Genomic DNA, 22,994 nt, shown 5'->3' with positions numbered 1-22,994 from the left:
GGGATCTACGGGGTGTGATCAAAAAATACGGTGAATAATTTTATTAAAAACAAGGTAATAAACTTACAAGGAATTTGATTTAATCTCCTTCAAAGTACTGTCCTTGGCTAGCAATGCACTTATCCCAACGTTGAATCCATGACTGGAAACATTTCTGGAAGGCTTCTTTTGGAAGGGCGTTCAGCTGCTCTGTTGGGGCCCTCTTAATGTCAGGAAAGGTGTCAGAACGTTTTTCTTTAAGCATGATTTTAATTTCTGGGAAGAGCCAGAAGTTGCATGGTACTAAATCTGGTGAGTAAGACGGATGTGGATAGACAGGAACACTTTTTCCGGCCAAAAACTCACAGATCAAAAGCAGGTGTGACACGGCGCATTTTCGTTGTGAAGAAGGAAGCCATTTTCCCATTTCATTAGCGGTTAAAATGCTTTCCACGGACCCATACGAAATGTTTAGTTTTTTCGGAAAACTCTCGAATAGTTACTCGCCTGTTTGAACAAATCATTTGTGCCTTTTTCTGTACGTTTTCTTCTGTTTTTGACGTCGAAGGACGTCTCGATCGTTGTTAGTTTTCAACCGACTCCTTCTTTTTTTTTGAATCGCTCATACCACTTGTAAACAGTCTTAAATGCCACCGCTTCATCGCCATACATTGATTTTGACGTTTCGTGAACTTCTTTGGCACTTTTTTTCCAGCTTAGAACAAAACTTAATGTTGGCGTGCGACAGATACTTTTAACACGTCCTCACTCTTTTGCTTCTGGAAGCCAACTAACAAGTCACAAGTCGTTCAAACTCGACACTGACTGTAGGAAAGGTTAGGCTACCGGGATTACTAGTTGAAATGCATAGAACATCGATAGATGGCGCTGTGCAACTACATTCACCGTACTTTTTGATCACACCTTGTACAATGCTAAAATGCATATTAATTTAAAAATATAAATAAAATAAAATAAAATTGAAGACATTTGTAGAAAGAGAGGTTAGAAGATAGAGTTCATTGTTAGAGATTTTTTAATTTGTTTTTAAGTAGCTCACTTTCATTCCTGAAATTTATACTTTACTTGGGATTAATTGGTTATGACGGGTAAGATGTAATACTATTGAAACTTATAGTCTACTTTGAAGATCTATATAACCACGATTTTAGGCTGATCACTTCCTAGGTGGGGACCGTACGTAAAGCCTTCTAAGCACTGGCGGATCCACGTGGGGGGCGGAATACTTCTGTCCCTAGTTCCTTGAGACGGCCACCAGAAGCCGCAAACGAGCAAGAATGATTCATTCGTTGAACGAACAGCTGTAGAAAGAAATAAAGAGGGCTCACTCTTAGAACTAAAAATGTATATTTTAAAATTGTGTCCTATATATATGTGGGGATGAAATTCAAAACCTGAAACTTCAATTACCTTGAATAAAGAGAAATATAGAATATTCAGCGCTCCTTACCATAAAGCTCTCTGAATATGAGATGAGGCTTTTCGGTTGGTTTATTGATTGATATGTATTTACGTCGTTTGTCAAACGCTGTGCTTTACAGAACGAGAACTAGAGTTTCAAGTTGGATCTGAACCACTGTAGTGCGCTCGATGTTCACTCACAGGGTATCAAACCACAGAACTTCATGCATCAAAGATCAAAGGTACGTTCGCTAGCTACTACATCAACAAAGAACTGTGACTTTTGGGGTTCAACACGGAAACATTCATTGTGACTTTTAATGGCATTTCATATTTTCTTGGGAAACAATACAAGCTGTTATTGAAATCATATATAAAAGATTCGTCTTGATCTTCGCACAGGCCAAACCGCTTAAGCTAGAAACTTGAAATTCGGGCAGTAGATAAGATTTGTGATCTAAAGTATCAGCAAGGAACGATTTGTTTTTGGAAATTCAAAGAAAAGAAGGGGGAATGGGTGGAAATTATTTTAATAAGATGGTTATCTCTCCGAATCCCTTAAGATTAGAGACTTGAAATTTGTATTTGGATTTCTCATTTAAAATAATTTGACATGCGTTTCAACATTTTTTTCATACTTTAGTAAAATGGGGAAAAGAGGTGGGAAGAAAAGGGGGCGGGGTTTGCTATCATTATTCCCAGGTTCGATTCCCGGTGAGGGCACGTTTGAATGAAAAAGGTGGTTTGCATTCCACTAACTAAACTAACTAACTCTATGGCCTATGGAACCCGTAGGTTCAGTGCCGCGTTCACAAAAGCTCTCCACTGACTTCTATCCTTAGCTAATTGGATCCAGTTTCTACTTTGTATTCCTATCTCTGCGAGATCCATCTTAATATTATCCTCCCATCTGCGCCTAGGTCTTCCTAATGGTCGTTTTCCTATGGGTCTACCAGTCAAGACTTTGAAAGCGTTTCTACCTTCTTCCATTCTAGCTACATGACCTGCCCACCTGTAAGCCTCCTAGACTTGACGACCCTAACAATGTTGGGTAAACCGTATAAACTATGTAGTTCCTCGTTATGAAGCTTTCGCCATTCCCCATTCTCGTTCCTCTTGGGTCCGAATATTCTTCTCAGGATCCTGTTCTCAAATACTTTCAGTCTATGTTCTTCCCTCAGAGTAAGCGACCATGTTTCGCAACCATACAGAACAACAGGCATGATTATCGTTTTATATATTTTAAGCTTCATATTCCTCGACAGAATTCGCGACGACAAGAGATTTTGAACCGAATAGTAACACGAATTCCCTGCTTTTAGTCGACATTTAATTTCTTCGTGAATATGATTTTCATCTGTTAATATTGATCCTAAATATTTGAAAGTATCCACTTTATCAAAAGTATTATTTAATATTTTAACGCCTCCACAATTCGCCGTATTACGGTCCCGACGCACTTCCATGTATTTAGTTTTCTCTGCATTTACTTCTAAACCCATGTCCCTGCAAGCGTTTAATAATATCTCTGCATTTATTTCTACTGTTCTCCTGTCATCTCCGATTCAATTTACATCATCAGCATATGCCATAACCTGGTGAATGCCGTTCAACTCTAGGCCCTGGTTGCTATCTTTGATTTTCCTTATGGCGTATTCCAGCACAAAGTTAAATAATAATGGCGACAACGCATCTCCTTGTTTCAGGCCATTTTCGACGTGGAAGCTCGTGGACAAAAATTTTCCTACCCGGACTTTACTTTGGGATTCACTTAAACATATCTTAATTAATCTAATTAGCTTTCTCGGTATTCCAAGCTCTGTAAGAACGTTGTATAACGTTTCTCTCCTAACCGAGTCGTAAGCCTTTCTAAAATCAATAAATAGTTGATGTACCGGGGTATTGTATTCCCACTTCTTTTCGAGTATTTGGCGAATGGTAAATATTTGGTTGATAGTTGATCGATTTCGTCTAAATCCGCACTGATAATCTCCAATAATTTCATCTGCGTATGGGGTCAGTCTTGCTAACAGAATATTTGAAAGGATTTTTTAGGATGTTGACAGAAGAGAAATGCCTCGATAATTATTACAGTCAGTTTTGTCGCCTTTCTTGTGAATTGGAACAATGATTGACTCTTTCCACTCTTGTGGCAATTCTTCCTTGTTCCAGATAAGGAGAATGAGTTTGTGTATCTTGTTCCACAATTTTTCGCCTCCAGCTAAAATTAACTCAGCCGGAATTTCATCTACACCCGGAGATTTGTGTTTCTTTAATTTCTTTATAGCGGCTTCCACTTCTATTCGATTGAGTTCTGGAATATACGGTTCTGCGGTGTGTATCTCCTTTTCTCCACGCACATTAGTTTTTGGCTGCGTGTTCAGCAAATCGTCAAAGAAATCTTTCCATCTATTTAAGAGACTATTCGTATCAGTAAGAACTGTCCCGTCAGATTTGTTTAATATATAAGCACGAGGTTGATAGCCTTTCTTAAATTCGCTGATCCCCTTATACATGTCCCGAATATTTTTATTTTTACTATTATCTTCAAGTTCCTTAATTTTAGCTTTGAAAAAATCCCATTTCTTTGTTCTAAAAGTTTTGGAAGTTTCCCGCCTGATATCTGCGAAATTTTGTGTAGTGGTTTGCATTCCACTATAATCAATAAGTGCACGTCTCAATTAAGCGGTCAAGCCATTACCGTGGCACATTAAGCTCAAGCAACAAATCAAAATACCCTATGTATAGAGGTCTACACTTTTGTAATAGTGTCCTATATTTGTCTCTTTGCTCTCTCCTGTTTAAGTGAAAAATTCCTGAAAATCCCAGAAATCGAATTCCTTACACATTCATCTTTAAGTGCATCAATTGAGTACAGCTGGGAGCTCTTCTTGAGAAATAAACAATTCCATGGTCACTTAACGTCAAGTTTTATCAGCGATTTCCCAACTCCTCTTGAATCCTGGGTTCTATACCAATCATAGAAATGTTTTCTTCACCTTTGATACATCAGAAGATTTTGGTACGATTTATGTAGCTGCAATCTTAACGCGCACTTAAGAAAATGTCAACAATATTGAGAAACTGAAATCATGGTGAAATATTGAGTTTCGCAAAGCGAAACGTAACGGAAATCCAACATCTTGCCTTTAGGAAATGTTCTTCGCATAGCGCTAGAGATCAAAGATAATGACCCTCTCAGAGAGACACTGAAAAAAAAATGCCATGGATAGGGGTCGACGACTGGAATATTCCCTCGCATTCTATTGGATAATGAAATTGATAGACTTATGTATAGATTCATGTTTTCTTGCGATCACTTTAGTGAAACAAAGGGAAACTATATTTGTATATACAGAGAAGAAATGGAAGAGACTTCGTGGCAGATAACAGATGACAGATAAATACCATCGTCAATATAGTATTTTCTTTTGTGTAAGTACTATGCAAGACAGAGCATCTGATATAAAATCGCGGTGACTAAGTGTGAAATGAATCATGACATCAATACGCCTCCGAAACGGAAGTGCGTATATAATTTAAATCTAGAGAAAGAACATACTTTCATTAAAAAAAAAAAAAAAAAAAATCGGGTCACAAAATATAATCTGGGAATCAGGTTTACAACTCCCCCCCTCCAGTCCACGATTCATATGTGTCCCATTTTTGTAAAGTAAAATTCTGGTAACCTTGAGGCTACGTTCATCTTCCAGGAAGCGAACCGCCCCCTCCAAACGATACTTCTGGATCCGCTAGTGCTTCTAAGATGGTATTTTGGCGTGGCGATTTATCTATAACTTTCGACTGTCTGTTTTGCTTTTTAATTCTTCTTCGAGTATTGTTGTTGTTCTCTGGTCAGTTTGATTCTATCTGTGTAGTGTAGTAGTGTAGTGGAGGAGCAGAAATACCTCCAACGACATTTTTTATGTTCTCAGATGAGTTTCACATAACACATTTAGAATTGTGGAAATTGATAACACTTGTCGACCCATTAGAAGTTACACAAAAGTTATGTTGGTTTCTATTTTCACACAATAGATTTCATAAATTGTGTTAGCGTAATAAAATATGATCTAACTGTTTACAATTTGTGGACGCTAATGTTGTAGAATTTCAAATTCTGTTACGCCTTCATTCCAATTACAAAAACTTCACATTATTGTGTGTCATGTCCCTAACATTATTTAAAAAAAATCAAACAAATGAAATGACTCTACGAGAATTTATAAAATTAATCTAAAGTTTCAGTGGGCCTTTACCCTGTAATACACAGAGGGGTAGTAATAGCACCCTACTAGTTCTTTGTTTACCTACAGAAGTCACACTGAACGTTCTGGAGTGCTGTGCTTGTTTTTATTCTCAGTTGAAATTGTTATGTATTATTGCGCTAACGTGTTTTTGTCGAATTTTTAGTTGATTTTTCACTGCCTTTATTTGCTTTGGGATCTCCTCGTATCCATCTGTGCATCGCTGATTTTTTTTTTCATTGATTTGAATTTGCGTAATGTATATATAATATAAAATATTATTGATGAAGGAAGTGGCTGTGATAGTTTTGAAGACTCAAAATTAGGATTAGGAGTTAGATTTCTGGGCTTTCGGCCATGTTATGAGCGATAACGTCCCTTGGCTATCACACTATCCGAGCAGAGGAAAGGAAGAACGCGGCTTGGGCCTGTATTTGGTAGCATCCCGGCATTTACCTGGTGTGAGTGAGGAAAACCCAGAAAACCTTACTGAGTATGACTAGCCTGAAATAGCTTTTACACTTTTTCGACCGAGCAATGAACCCGGGACCGAGTTTTGAAGACCTAGTAAAACTTGAGATAACGTCGAAATTTAGTTCAGAATAAATACAACATTCCGTATGATTATATACAGTGGCGGATCCAAGGGGGGGCTATAGGGGCTATAGCCCCCCCCCTTGACGCTCAGGTATACACTGGATAAAATGGGCTTCAATCCTGCTTTACACTGGATAAAACGGCAAAATATGGTTTAGCCCCTCCCTTGATCATATCCTGGATCCGCCCCTGATTATATATATAAAATATGTTTTAAAATACACCTACATAACTAGTATCAGCGTTTGTTAGAACTGAAATAACATTTCTGCCAAACTCAGTTATAAAAACAAATAGTGTGACGTGTACACCGCATGAAGAAGCTTGGTTTGAATGGCGTGCTATTTTCTCAGTTGATATTAAAACTGGAAGTGGTAGCAGATGTAGACCTATACCATTTCCTGCTTTAGAAGAGAGAGTAGAGTGGAGATGGAATATATATTCTTTGGACGCTTAATTGATTTAAAAAAAAAATCGCTTCTCGATGTGTATTAGCGTTTTTACTCTGATCAACGTTAAAACCAAAGTGGTGGTTGATTTCTGTCACATACGGTTTGAACAGGGGGTTTAACAGACAAGATGGTACCTATTCTTCAAACGCTAAATCGATTCCGAAAAAAATCATTTCTTGCTATCTCTGATCGATTTTGCTCTATGCAGATCAATATTGAAATCGTTAAGTTGTAGTGAATTTCTATCTCTTTCTGTTTTAGTAGAGGATGAAGATAAAATGTATTGTTGGGACTCTTTAATTGATTACAGGAAACAGCTTTTCACTATCGCCGCGATACGAACACTGGTTTAGAATCCGAGCGTGCAGCACATTTTTCGTGTGTTTTTGTGTGTACGTTTCCCTGCGCTTGCCGTTCCGTTCGTTGTAGTGAAAGCGTCTTGGGTGATTTTCACTGCTAGTCTTATTCTCTTGTACCTGATTAGCATTTATTATTATTATTATTATTATTATTATTATTATTATTATTATTATTATTATTATTATTATGTTTATGTTTATGTTTATATTTATTGGAAGCAAACAGCATTACAGCCACATGTGCCCCTAAGAAAGAAAAAAAAATTACAAGCATAGGGCGCATGCAAATAGAATTAACAGCATACAACTGATTATACAAAAATAGATGAAATGGATAAAATATTAGTTCAGAAAAATAACATAAAAACATGCAGTATCTGTTACAAACTGGAAAATACAAAAATAACAATAGTAATAAAAATAAGCATAATTAACATGCATATAGAAAAGGTATACCATATAGGATAAGTATACAGTGTAAAATTCAAAAATAGATTATTATTAACCATATAGTTGTAACAATTTGCAAAATATTGAAAGAGAAAAAAAAAGTTCAAAAAAGACACTATGTAGCCGCTAATACAATATAAAATAAATATTTCTAAGTTAAACACTTCAGGTAAAATACAATGATTCATAAGGCTAGCAATAATGACGAAAATAAAATAAGCATAAAAAAATTAATGACACAAATAAAAAAGAATCCATGACCAAGTTTAAAAAAAAGTGCAGTATACGTAGTAAAGAAAGAATTAAGCATAGGAGAAAAGAAAAAATGATAGGAAAAAAAGACGAGAGAATAATAAAAAAAACTAACAAAACATAAAAGGATCTTTCAAATGGCACCTTACAAACTTGACAAAATGACCTCCAGAAATAAAAAGGTTCTTACAATTTGATTAAAAAAACAATATATATATATAAAACAAATCCATACAGTATTTAGAAAAATACAAAACAGAATTAAGAGAATCAGTTGCAAGCCTAAAAATACTAAGACAATTCATAGTTTATCTAAAAAATTAAAAGAAAATAATTTACACACCTTCTTGAAATTTTTATGAAACAAATCAAGAACCCGATAAAAGTTATTAGCTGTTTCTATACTTTTACAGATTGAAGACCTAATTAGATATTTACTAATAAATGGAACAGATTTCCTAATGTTTCTATGAGGAATTTTTAAAGAGAAAAAGTTCTTTAGAACAAAATCTCCATGCAGAATTACATGAAACAAATTTCAAGTCAAAGAGCTGACGCCTGTTAGACAGAGGGGGTAAGATTAAGATCCACCCTTATGTCTGACAAGTTCGCCTCCCCTAATTTTTTTCTTTCTTAGGGGCACATGTGGCTGTAATACTGTTTGCTTCCAATAAACATATTTCCAATTATTATTATTATTATTATTATTATTATTATTATTATTATTATTATTATTATTATTATTATTATTATTATTATTATTATTATTATTATTATTATTATTTCCTATTTTCTCCACTTCTCATCTGGGCAGGCGATATTGTAATCTACGGCCACTAAAATTTGAACCAGTTATAGCCGAAGTGCTGCGTAAAATGAAATATTAAGAAACGAAATTAAAGTATGAAATTGAATATAACTTTAACGCTTCATAATGTAAGAACTCCGTGAGAAACAAAAGCTCCAAATGGAAGATAACTTTAGAAATGAACTAAATGACCACTGCAAGGACGAATTGGAAATAAATTTTGGTTTTGTGCCATTCTGTATTTTATATATAGGCATGGAAATTTCGGGACGTAAGGTTGGACGTTTATGAAAGACAACTGAGTGACTATGTATTATCGGCCCAAAGGAACTTTTAAAAAATAGCTATGATATAACCATAGTGTTGAAAAAAAACTGCTGAAATAAACAGTCTTTATTTTCGGAAAATATCACTTCATAATGAAATTTACTTTACCTTGAGTGTGCTGCACTGCTACCGGATCGAAGTCAGGATTCTCCTTACGTGTCTGTCTCCAAGTCTGATGTGGCGAACACTGTTCTTTTCCAAGATGGTAATGTAATTCAAAAGAAAGTCTTCCCGAACAGTGTATAACGTTTACTCCATAGGATGGTGATCCAGATAGAGCAAACATTATATTAGATAGTCGTAATTAGGACGTTTGCTCGAGCGTTGACGATGAAACAAGTTATTATAAGAAATAGCTCCTTTCAACGCCAACTACACGTAAGCAAAAATAAAATTCTAAGTACAACCTTTAAAGACACAAAAGATTCAGCATCATATTTTCGAAAATTAACAAATTCCACAAATAATAAGTAAAAAGTAAATTTTGCACCATGTACCTAAATAGACAGCCACGAGGCTTGTGGGGATGACATGCACAATCGCAGAAAATACTCGTCAATTGATTCAAAAATTTTAATTATTGAAATACTTACAAGTCCCAATATTATAGTATGGGATATTGTTTTGATGATTACATGTTGATGGATTTCTAATACTCTGATATCAATGGATAATTACATAATTGTTGAAGTATATGTCGCAGCTAGAAGATCAAGCTGTTGAGTAGTGAGTCCTTTCGCGCCGAATAGTGTTGCCTACCGCCAAGTCTCTTTAGCTCTCGCTGTTCTCGTGAGTTTCACGTGTTGGATGACATAAGAGCGGACTAAGCTGTGGTTGGCTGAAGAAGTGCTAATCAAGGTCACGCCACCCACACGCATCTTCTGACTTGTAAGTGAGAGAACACACACACAGAAACGTCGTCTGCTAGTATGTGCCAGTCCTTTTAATTAAAAAAAGAATTAAACTGCTTGAGCTGCATACAGCCAAAATAAGGAATAAATGAGTTTATGACAAGTGTACAGATACACGGCTCTGGTTTTGCTGTTGCAGAAGTTACTCTTGGAATGACAATCTCTCTAACTGGAGTCGAACCTCGGGTATCTGGCTTTGATATTAATAGCAGATCGAAGAATCCTTGTCTTTCTCTCTTTGCAGAGCTGTTTAGCTTCAGATATTGGAATGAACTTTAGCTTCATCAAACGCTCTACGAAGTTCAATCTTGATGAATGGTCTGGATACTGCAACTTCTGAAGTTTTTCTTATTTGTGCGTTTTCCAGAAATTCAGAAAAATGTTTTGGTCAGTTCTGTTATTTGTAGATGATCTCCTAGGCAATATGATGATTACGCAACGCTGTCTTTACAAGATGGCGGGACAAGTTGGAATCGATACCAACTACTAATCTAACGAAAATTTAGTACAATTAATAATTTCACAGTTCTTCAGCGGTAAACAAATACGTCGCTGCTGTGAAGATTACTTTAAATTGTTATTCAACTTAAATCTGGTCGAAATAATAGCTAAAAATTCACTTTTTACTAGTTTTCACTCTTCGTCGATCGGCATGCTTCTGACAATCATAGAATCCACCACACGGAGTCGTTGAAGAAGCTTAGAGGGGAATTAGTTTGACTGGCTTCTCCTCGGTGGATGGAATTAAGAATCAGCCTGATAAGAAGAAAACTTCCCCTAATTGTTATACCGAAAATTAATTGGGATGATTCGGCTAATCTAAAAGGTGAATCTAGAAAAAGAAACCAATGAAATTCTGACAACACAGAACTGGTTTTCCGTGTAAGAGAAAAGGTCATGGGATGGAGAAAGAAAGAAAAAAAATATGCTTTACACCTGTAGAAATCAAACTAAAATTGAAATTTCGGAGATGTGTGCGGCTATCTTATCTAAATTGATGCTTTAGCCCCAATTCCCAACCATACTCAATTCGACCAACTAGAAAAAAAAAATCTTGAATTCAAAGGAGAAAACAAATGATACTCTTATCGGAATATGCTCAATGAACTTAAAAAGTTCAAAATGCATCATTAATTCTCTATGTCTCTGTATATATATATATACAGGTTTGATTAATTCGTGTGTCAATTTCATTTGTTCACTGTGCAAAAGTGGTATGAGGTAAAGCCATGCAATTCGGTGTAACTTTAGACGAAGGACATAAGTTTTGTTTCGCCATAGAAGCATGTCACTTGTACTAAAGATTGAAGAGATATAGGGTCAGAGGTCAAATTTCGATTTTTTCCTTATGGGACTGCAATGGTAGATTCTGAAAGAGCCTGAAAAAACGTAAATCGAAGTGATAACCAAAAAAAAACTGTATGATATGATTCTATGTCGCAAGCCGACCAAATATACGTCAATCAAGTGTCATGGTCAGAGGTCACTGTCAGATCAAGGTCACAATTCACCTTGAGAACCCATTTTGACATGATAAGATACGGACATTGCGTTGTTTTCAGTGTATTCAAATGGGTTCTCAAGATGACCTGTGACCTTGATCTGACAGTGACCTCTGACCATGACACTTGATTGACGTATATTTGGTCGGCTTGCGACATAGAATCATATCATACAGTTTTTTTTTGGTTATCACTTCGATTTACGTTTTTTCAGGCTCTTTCAGAATCTACCATTGCAGTCCCATAAGGAAAAAATCGAAATTTGACCTCTGACCCTATATCTCTTCAATCTTTAGTACAAGTGACATGCTTCTATGGCGAAACAAAACTTATGTCCTTCGTCTAAAGTTACACTAAATTGCACGGCTTTACCTCGTACCACTTTTGCACAGTGAACAAATGAAATTGACACACGAATTAATCAACCCTCTGTATATATATATATATATATATTGTGCCTCTCTGTTATTTACGAATTTTTCAATTTAGAGCCGTCCATTCAATAGAGCATCAAAAACTATTTGAGAAACTGATGGAATTTTTCGCTTCACTCTTAACATTCCCTATATATTGGCCAAAAAAAGTTCCGATTTCGGGAGATTTACGGAGCCATATCTCGGGAACTGTAAGCCATAGAGAGATGATATTTTGCGAATTTTTCAATTTTCAGCATGTGTCTTTGTAAAACAATATATCCTAGAACGTTTTAACAGAACTCTTAAACAAAATTTGTGGAAAAAATTTACTACTTAAGGAAATTATAAATGAATAGATATATTACAAGAATTGTTTAATGAGTATAATAATAAAGTACATAGAACAATTGGTTTAAAGCCTGTAGAAGTTAATAAGAAAAAGATAATTCTTTTAAAGTTCGTTCTGGTAATGCTCTTGGAGTATTCTCAACTGGCTTTTATACTATAAATGGATAGATATATTACAAGAATTGTTTAATGAATATAATAATAAAGTACATAGAACAATTGGTATAAAGCCTATAGAATTAATAAGAAAAATTCATTCTTTTTAAGTTCGTTCTGGCATGCTCCTGGAGCATTCTCAACAGGTTTTATCTGAATTTAAACAAAGGGTTTTGAATGAGTTTAAAGTGCGCCATATTGTTCTCAAATTGTAAAAAATTTATAAATGAGCGTCCTAAGTAGTAAAATTTAGAAAAATAGTATAAATAAGGACGTGAAAAATTATACTGGGAGAATTCTATAGAAATAAATGTAATAAACCAAAAGAAACCTGAAATTACAGTCGAAAAAGTAAATGAATGATAGGCAATATAATCCTAACAATAACATTCATACTGCTTCTTCCTGCCTACTTCTTTCCGTCCTTATGTGATGAAGCACTTAGCGAAAGACATTATATGTAGTTCACTTCCCTTTTATTTTACGTGTTATTGTTTACTGTTTTCCAATAAGTAAATATAAGATAAATATAGATGCTCAGTGGCGTATTTAGCATTTTGTATCGGGGGGGGGGGGGCATTTGCCCACCTGAGTTTGAGAATTAAATACATTTTAATTTATGCATAAATTGAAGTTTTAATGACAAGAATTGCAGACTGGTGAATTTTATATGAAATGATACACACAGTAGTGAATCTAATCTTTTATTTTATTCATAGAAGAAAAAGGAAGCATCCTCTTGGTCTACCTAATTTCCCGGGCTACTTATTCCCCCTTTTGATTTTTCTTTAATTCAAACATTTACTTTTCTTTATAACTAAACGATGTAAATATTCCTTTTCTATAATAACTAAAGCCTCGTTATGTTGATATCCGTGGAAGTTTGTGTGGAATACTAGTATCGCTTATCAGCCCCTCTTAGTTTTGGCATTATTGACGATGGCCGACTTGAATCACAAGTAACAAATGGTCGAAAGTATGATAGGAGAAACGAAAGAAAGTAACAACTAAGAAAAAGAAACAAGAGTAGAATGGACGAAAGAAAGAGAAAAAGCACGCAGTTCTTACCTGGAATGAAATATGACAAATACAGTATTATTTCTGAACAAAGAGCATAACAAAATGGAAAATCAATAAAATTCTTAGAAAAGGTAAGAAGGATTATTGTTGTATGTGGAATGCGAAAAACTAGAAAGTTAATTTAAGGGAGGGGAGGGAAGGAGGGCTTGAGCCAGATATCCCCCTAAATACGCCACTGTACATATCGTGAATTTAAAGCAAGAATCGAACGATGATTTTATTGGAGGCTTTAAACACAATCTTTTGGATGAGTTTCAAGTGTCACTATGTTGTTCCCAAATTGTAAAAATTTTATAAGTAAAGATATATAAACGTCCTAAATAGTAAAATTTAGAAAAAAGATAGTAGAAATAGTAGAAAAATAGTGAAAAATTATACAAGAGTCATCTTGTAAATATGAATGCAATAAACGAAACGAAACTTCAAATTACAGCCGAAAAAGTAAATGAATAATCGGCACTCGCCTCGTAGTGTATATAACTCTAATAATGATGATCATACTGCTTCTAATTATCTTCCTTCTGCCTACTTCTTTTTTCTCCCTATGTGATGAAGCATTTAGCGAAAGACTTTATATGTAGTTGACTTATGTATTATTGTTTTACTAGTTTTTAATAAGTAAATACTGCTTATTGATATAGTTCTTTAGATAAAATTATGTACTTTTTGCAAGATAACTAACACCTTTCTGAATGTTGTTTTTCAGGTAATCGATTTCCTGAATGAAGAAGTCTATCCAATTCTGAAGCAGTACGAAGGAAAAATGGATTCACGTGTTGAACTGAACATCTAAATGTTCCGTAGTCAATTATATTGTACTTTGCCTATGTTCAACTGCCATTATGGTTTCTTAGAGCTAGTTAAGATTGCTTATGTCTTCTTTTCATACCGATAGTTTAGTGAAAATTGTCTTCTATATTCATAAATAGTGTTTTGTAGAATTATTAGAAAAAGTGTACATGAGGCATTGCGTTTTCTTTATATATATTATACATTTTTTACTATGAAAATTATAAATTTCTATTTTTTTTTTCAATTAATTATATATGTATAATACCCTTCTTTTTATATATAACAAAACGAGTGTAATTTGATGGAAAATAATAAGATAGATGTTCTTTCAGTTAAATGGTGTTACAATATTCATAGCCAAGTTATTAATTCTCCATAATGTGTTTTGTAAACCTTTGAAAGTTGTTAATAAATATATTTCACCATGATGTATGTCTACTTCTATGAAAACAATGCTCCTTTCCAAAAGATTAAAAAAAAAATCTAAATGGACACTTGAAGCTTTCAGAATATATTTATTGTGCACAGTGGCGCAAATCTGTCCTCAACATTTGGGGGTGGGGTTATTTATCCCGTAACCCTTTATTTTTTTTAAGCGATGTTCAAAACAGTTATGAAGTTGAAAAACAATGCTGTGGAGGATCAGGGGAGCAGAGTTGTCTTCAACATTGGGAGGCAGGCATATTTGAGGCTTATTCTGGAGGGGGGGACATCAATTTCATCTCACTTCTCTTTGTGGCAATCAGACACAAAACATCACATTACTCCCCCAAAAACACATTTTCAATCGGATTACTGGAGAGACATTTCTCCCAGTTCCCAGATTGGAGGGGACATGTCCCCCCTTATGCCCCCGGGATTTCTACAGTGATTGTGCGTAAACATTGCAATTTGCAAACAATAGTTTTGAGTAATATCTTGAAGGAAAGTTAAATTTCAATTCACCCGAAATTGTACAATATTATTATCTTTTAACGAAAAGAAAAGTCCAGAAATGAGACATCTATAGTAATTGATAGATCTTATTAATCTGAACAAAATGATATGAAAGAATTTAAATGCTCATGCGTAGTTTTTGAGAAATTATAAAAAAGGTATTTGTTTTTAAACAAAAAATTATGCTGTACACGCCACCTATTACTGTGAAACTGATACGGAAGTCAACCCTTGTCAAGTTCTTCACAATGACACTAGGAAGATGTAAGTACATGGCATGATTAATGAGATATACTGGGTTATTACAAGTGATTGACCCGATTTCAGGAATCCACTGTAACTTTATAATTGGGCATATTGTCACAAAGGTTAGTAGATGTATTGAAAAACTCAAAGTTTTTTGTGTTGCAGATCTGCTTCTGATTTCTGCTACGAGAGCCCAACAGTGACCATTTATTCAAGATGGCGACAGGCACAGCGAAAGCTTATGTTGTGCTCGAGTTTCGTTCACAACAGTTTGTCCTAACAGTGCAATGACGTTTCCGAACGAAGATCCACCAACTACCGTGTCCATTCGGTGATGGTATGCAGTTTGCAGATTCAGGATACCTCTATGAGGGGAAATCAATTGGTCGGCCTACAGTGAGAAATGGTTTAGCGCGTCCGAGCGAGTTTCGCACAAAGCCTACAGAAGTCGATGAATAGAGCACGCAGGGGAGCTGAACATTTCACAACCTACCGTTCAGAAGATCTTACGGAAAGGATTGAAACAGAAGCCTTACCGCTTACAAGTGCTACAAGCCCTGACGCCCGATGACCAAGTCAAATGCTTTGAATTTTCGGCACAGGATCAACTGTTTATGGGAGAAGATGAGTTCCGTGAGAAAAGTCATCTTTATTGATGAAGTAACGTTTTTTGTGAATGTCACAAAAAAACTGAGTTTTTTGACAATTTGTCTAATAATAAAGCTACAGTGAATTTATGAAATCGGGTCAAACCATTTGTAATAAATAACCCTGTAACTTAAAATTATAAGTTAACTATTGAACTTTAGTTTCTGCTTAACTAAAATAATGTCCAAAATTGATACATATGTCAGTCGATAGATGACACCGAGTTTTGAGGGTAAATTCTTGTGTGTAGTTTTTGAGAAATTCGAAAAAAGTCAATTTTGGGGGGCGTTAAAAATTATGTAGTTTGTTGCCTATAATAAGTTTTATTCTTCTGGCAAAAATTGTTTATTTATTTATGTAATGTTTATGTAAAAGTAATAAGCTCTTAACTAACAGATTGTTATTTTGTGTTCTAACGATGGCATACTCTTAATAATGGTACATATACTTCTAACATTTAACGCAATATTATTTGTAAAATACAACACCAGTAAACTATGTCAAAACGAGATCCAAACTGCTAATGAATATGTTTTTTTTTTTTTTAAAAAAGTTCAGTTTGTATGTTCATAAGACGGGTTCTTCCTAGGTTCACAAGGATGGAATATGATAACATATTATAGCAGTACATTGTAGCTTATCTCCTAAATTTTTTATGAAGGTGTGTTGTACCCTATGATCTTGTCTTTTATACGGGGCTAGCATAAATGATTAATTCATTTTGAAAAGGCTATATTTTCAAAAGCATTACACTACACATATGAAAGATATATATGAAAAGAACCATAAACTCACCGAGTTTAAACACCTTCTACAATGTTCAATATGTGCCCCTTTGGTGACAGGACACACGTCCAGACGATACTCGAGCTCCTTCCATACATTTTGTAGCATAGTCCTGTCGATTGTCTGCGCTGCAGCACTGATGCGTTCTTTAAGCTCCACTAAGGATTACGGTTATGGGGGTACGTAAACAAGGTCCTTAACGCAGGAAGAAGTCGCAGGGCGTTAAATCAGGAGATCTTGGAGGCCAGAAAACAAAGCTAGGTCATCCTCACCAATACACCCAATCCAGCGATGTGGAAGTTCATCGTTTAGCTAGTCACGAACTGGGATGTGAGAATAAGGGAGTGCCAAACTCCACACAATACAAACTTGGTGAGTTTGTGATTCTTTTCAGATATCTTTCATGTATGTACTTGTAATACTTTTGAAAATATAGCCTTCTCAAAATGAATGGATCATTTACGCTAACCCTGTATTAATGCATTTTTTGACATATTCTTAGTAACGGCGGGATACGGTGGCTCAGTGTAAAGCGCTCGTCTCTGCTACATGGAGTCTCTGGTTCGACTACAGACCAGGTGAATTATGGGACTAAACATTAGTATCTCTGAGTTTTCTCTTAGCTTTTCCCATTTTCTCCCACATTCTTATTCTACCAATTATTTTAAAATCATTTACTTTCCTTAATCATAATCCTCCTTTAGCCTAAGGGACATGAACGTCAAGCGTTTAATTCAAGATTTTTGAAGTTCTTAATTACTAGGAATGCAATGGATATACCCGATTGCAATGAAATGAGCTGAGCGAGCTTAAACTACCTAATCAGGAAGCGTTTTTCGGTGATTATTCCTCGATGGTACATCGGATTTTTGATTTCGACCTATGTTGTCACTCAGCACGACATACTCTATCAGCGTGCTAAGTTTGGTTGAGATCGGCCAAACGGTCTAGGAGAAAGCGTTTTTCGGTGATTATTCCTCGATGGTACATCGGATTTTTGATTTCGACCTATGTTGTCACTCAGCACGACATACTCTATCAGCGTGCTAAGTTTGGTTGAGATCGGCCAAACGGTCTAGGAGGAGTTCGCGGACAACCAAACGGCTAACCCGAGTATAAGAGCGGCTATATAGTTTGTATAGAACAACATTTCAAAAGTAACATGAGTATGTACAATTTACGAGGGCGAGTCAAAAATTATCTATACTCTTCTTACATTGCGCACTTTGTCTTCTGTCCTCGCATATTTTATTGTTATACTGTTGTGGTAATGCTGTGAAAGTGTGATCTTCATTCCTCAATTTTTCTTCCTTCTGTTGCAGATATATCATGGCTGCTCCATTAGCAGTTTGAACCAAAGAGGAACAACGAGCAGTGATCCGATTCCTCCGTCGGAGAGTGTCAAAGGACAGACGTTCATCCCAAACTATCATCGCAATATAAGAGAAGTCCACTATCACGTAAAACTGTGTTTTGGTGGCTCGAGAAGTTCAAAAGTGGTCAAACAAGTGTAACGCATGAAGAGGGAGCAGGACGGCCATCAACCTCCACTACAGATGACAACATTTTACAGCAAGCTCGAGAGATGGCTCTGGCGAATCACTATCGATGAGGTAGCAGCTGCTTTGAACGTTAGTCATGGCTCTGCCCATCAAATCATCCACGGCGAGCTCGGTTTTCATACTCGTAAAGTCAGATTTAGACGTGCAAAATGCGGTGCAAAAGTGGCTTCACGATCAACTGAAAACCTTTTATTTCGAAGGAATGCGTAAGCTCGTTGACCGTTGGGCCAAGAGCATTTATAAGGAGGGAGATTACGTAGAAAAAAATGATGTGCATAGTATAAGCCTACCTTCGTGTAAATGAACTGTAGAATGAAAAGTGTAGATAGTTTTTGACTCGCCCTCGTATAACACTTTGTCTAACAAGAGCTCCTCCGTGGCTAAGCGTTAGCGTACGCGCCTTTGGCGCGGGAGACCCGGGTTCGATTCCGGGTGGGATCTCATGTGGTTCGGATTCCACGTTAATCAGTAGGTCCACGTCTCATATAGCCTCGCGGCTGAAAAGGGACGTAAAACTCAAAATCAACTCATTTGTCTAACAAATCCAATACTTTCTACCATGACATTTATAACATTTTAGTCATATGTTTTTATATAAACTATTAGAAGAATACCCGTTTTTCGCACTGCGAGAATACATTTAATTTTGAACATAAACGGGTGAATTTGGATTTAAACAGCATCGAAAATGTCACTGTTGGTCTCAGCGAACCCGAAAACAACGGATTCGACACTAATATCGGTCATTTTCGATCATTTTGATATTTATATATCTTCCCCTCTCCACCTCCCCCAAATTGCGGGGCTGAATTTGGATTTAAACGGCATGGAGAGTGTCACTGTTGATATCAGCGACCCTGAAAACTATGGTTTCATTTGATTTAACATCCCACGGTTATGCCTGCTAGGCTAAAGAAGACGTGGACCTACTGATTATAATGGAATCCGTACCACTTCGGTCGTTCAACTGTACCTCCGCCCACAAAACTATGGATTCGACACTAATATCGGTCATTTTTAAATCTCCCCCCCCCCACCTAAGTAAGTAAAATGATTAAAAAAAAAAAAAAAAAAAAAACATCCCAGGCCCAAATCTCATCTATGTGGTAAATTTGATCGAGATCGGTCGCGTGGTTAAAGAGTTATTAAGTTTTATTTATTTTCATATATATATATATCTATTTTTATATATATATACAGAGAGAGAGAGAGAGAGAGAGAGAGAGAGAGAGAGAGAGAGATCCCCCCCTCCCCTACGTTGTAACGTCAAAGTGAAATAATAAAAACCATTCCATGTCCGAACCTTATCTATCTTGAAAATTTGATTGAGATCGGTCGGATAGCTCAAGAAGTACAAAGTCACGAACATAGTGACTTTCATTTTTATATATAAATATACAGATTCATATCATCTTCATGTATCTTTTAAAAAATTCTAAAGTTGTGTATACCCTCGATGCGGAACAATAAATTTTTTTCTGTTATCAGTGTTATTGTTTTGAATTTAGTCCTCGGTATTGGTGAATGAGACCGAGGTTGATTCTGACAAAGCCAGCGAACTAATTTTCGCACACTTCTGATTTTATTAAATTCCGAAATTTTGACTATCTTTACAGATTTAGTTATATATATAATTTTTTAAAATGTATTTATTTTACATTACAAGAACAGTAGATACAGAAAACAATAGAGTAGAATTGTGTTTTGTCACAATTTGTCGCACCAGTTGTGACAGTAACAACTATTTCTGTTATAAGAAAGCTTTATTCTTAATACCAAAGAAACATATTTTTAAGCTATTTTCTATTTTTAAAAAGCTACATTCCGAGTGTTTTATTAATTATTGCTCAGGTATAACCGAATATGTATATGTCTTACATTTAATCCATTATAGCCTGAGAACAACTATAGTTGTATATTAGTTACAATTATATTGTGACGAACTTTAGATATTTAAAAAAATAACGAGACGAATATATTAATATAAACTCTTAACTATTGTACTGGAATTTACAATAGCTTAATATCTCTTCTGTGTTAAAGAGTATTTTAAATTAATAATTTGCAATATATTCCTATTACGGATATATTGTTTGCGATCGCTCCCATAAATTTACTTATAAATTGTAACTCGGTAATGTACCGGTATTAAAGAAAAAAAATCAACGAACATCTTAGTGCTTTTATTTTGATTCATCATTACGGCATTTGTATGTTTCGTTTTTGTAAATTCTGTATGCAACAATAGTTGTACTCAGGACCTGGAAACAACAGCGAGTAGTGCACAATTACTATATTCAATTGTTCCTTCTATACTTTATTCAGTGTAGACGACGGTGAAGGTTTTGACGCATGATCAACATGTCGAAGTATAATAATATATTAAGTACTCATATGTGGAATACTGAACGAACTAACTGAAACTAGCTCTATGACTTATGGAACCTGAATGTACAATGCCATGTTCACAAAAACTTTCCATTGACTTCTGTCCTTAGCCAACTGGATCCAGTTTCTACTTTGTATTCTTATTTCTGCGACATCCATTTTAATGTTGTCCTCCCATTTGCGCCTCGGTCTTCCTAATGGTCTTTTTCCGATTGGATTTCTAGTTAAATCTTTGAAAGCACTTCTACTTTCTTCCGTTCTGGCTATAATACATGACCTGCCCATCTCAGCCTCGTTGACTTGATGACCCTAACAATGTTAGGTAAACGGTATAAATTATGTAGTTCCTCGTTATGAAGTTTCCACCATTCCCATGTGGAATATTGGACTTACTTGTATCTTCTCCTATGTAGAAAATGAAGTGAAAATTGGCGTTTCTCCACTATTTTAGTGTCATACTGCTATGTGAGATCAGGATTCTGATCTTAGTAACAGTGAAGCTATCGGAAATATAAATTGATTGCCGAGGCGTGCATTGTTATCAGAATATGACTAACTCCGACCTTTACTCAAATGAGAGCGACAGTGAAAGTGATAATGCGATTCCACTGTGAAATACTAAGGAAGAAGTAAAACTCCGAAGTAAATTCTAGAAAAGAAGGAATGAAAATGAAATGAATAGAAGAGGAAATAGTATAAAAGGGAATGAAACTAAAAGTTTTGTATCCCAGAGTTGCTTCGCAACAATAATGTTGAAGTTGAATTGAAAGAAAAAATTAAAGCGACAGTTGACGCCTTGAGTTTTTTTTTTTTCAACAAACGAATTTATCGACGATATTCAAACGAACAAAATTCTAGTCGCAACAAGAGGATAAGCACAGTTTTCATGTAACAAGAAATGAAATGTTCATGATGGTTGGAATTATTCTATTGTCAGGATATCATAAGAGTCGCACTGACGCATGCATGGGACGCACGTTGAAGATTGTGATGTGAAAGTTGTATCTCTGGTATAAGATGTGACTTCGACAATTTATTACGATATTTGCATTTTGCTGACAACTCACAAATAACAGAGTATCGTCTGTAGAAATTTCGGCTGATTTTTGAATGGGATACGGACAAAATCTCGCGGCCGAAACATCGCCGCCCAAAACCTCGCGGGACAAAATCTCGCAGGTCCAAAACCTCGCCGCCAAAACCTCGTGGGTCCTGAGATCAAGCCAACGCCCAAGAATTATCCAAACTTCAACACCCTTACGAGGAGCATTTTGCAACATACCTTCTTATGGTACAAGGAGAAGATTTGTACCAAAACGTAAAAGTTCTATGCTTAGTAGTTTTTTAAATCTGGAGAACGGCAAAATTCATTCAAGGCCTTCCATTCCAGTCCTTAGGGCAGAATATTGTCTTATCTGGAACTTGTGCCCTTGTGGAGCAAGAAGATTTATACAAAATGTCAAGTTTTAAAACCTAATAAGTTTTGTAAATCTGGCGATAGAACATTCTACATTGAAGAAATCGTCGTGAAGAGGTTTTATCCTGACTACATTTCTTCCCAGGCGACACTACGTCTCGTTTAATTTAGACCAGGCGAGATTCTGTGTCGCGAGATCATTACAACGAGGTTTTGGGTATGGCGATATTTTGGGGTGCGAGGTTTTGGCCCCGCGACGTTTTGGGCGGCGATGTTTTGGCCAGGCGGGGTTTTGGCCTGCTGAGATTTTGTCCCGTGAGGTTTTGGGCGGCAAGGTTTTGGCCACGCGAAGTTTTGTACCCAAACCTTTTCGAATATGTCAATGCAAATTCAAATCCTTCTGAAAATCTCAGTATCGACGAATCAATAATACTTTATTACGTTCATTATTTTGAAGATGTTTTAATCCTCAGAGATGGGTTCTAATAGTGATGTTAATTTCCAATTTAATGATATCATTATCCTGTTAAAAGTGAAACCTTTATTTTCCTTAGGTAACTTGTGTCCCCATACGCTAGGAGGTGTATTTCAAAGAAGGAATATCTTCTTTTTTCTATTTTTTCCCAATTAATGTGTATATCGAAGTATCGATATATGTTTATATATAGTCATAAGTATCGTAGATCCTCATTCTAAAGATTGTTCTAACACAGATTTCTTGTGGTTAGGGTACAGTTTTTTCCGCATTTGACATTCAACAGCATAAAAGATCTTGTTTTAATAACAAAATTGCAACTATAAGCCAAACCAACATTAAACAATGAAACAATATATTGTACAGTCCTTTTCTAGCCATATCTGGTCACCCACCTTCACTTTAAAGGCAATCTTCTGAGAAACTATTGGAGACTTA

The 22,994-nt window shown here is 35.7% G+C and overlaps 1 protein-coding gene across 1 annotated transcript in view; it reads left to right on the top strand.

Moving 5' to 3' along the window:
• Adsl (adenylosuccinate lyase) overlaps positions 1-14,526 on the top strand; it is a 647,432-nt gene extending 632,906 nt beyond the window's left edge. Inside the window, exon 11 of the mRNA XM_081732033.1 lies at positions 14,013-14,526. Within this exon, the coding sequence (XP_081588159.1) occupies positions 14,013-14,099 (87 nt within the window). The 3' untranslated portion in view covers positions 14,100-14,526. The remainder of the gene's footprint in view (positions 1-14,012) is intronic.
• The last annotated feature ends 8,468 nt before the right edge of the window (positions 14,527-22,994 follow it).

The sequence above is a fragment of the Thermobia domestica genome, chromosome 11 (genome assembly GCF_964235325.1).
Source record: "Thermobia domestica chromosome 11, izTheDome1.hap1.1, whole genome shotgun sequence".
NCBI lineage: Eukaryota > Metazoa > Arthropoda > Insecta > Zygentoma > Lepismatidae > Thermobia > Thermobia domestica.
This window is presented reverse-complemented; position numbering and strand designations above follow the sequence as displayed.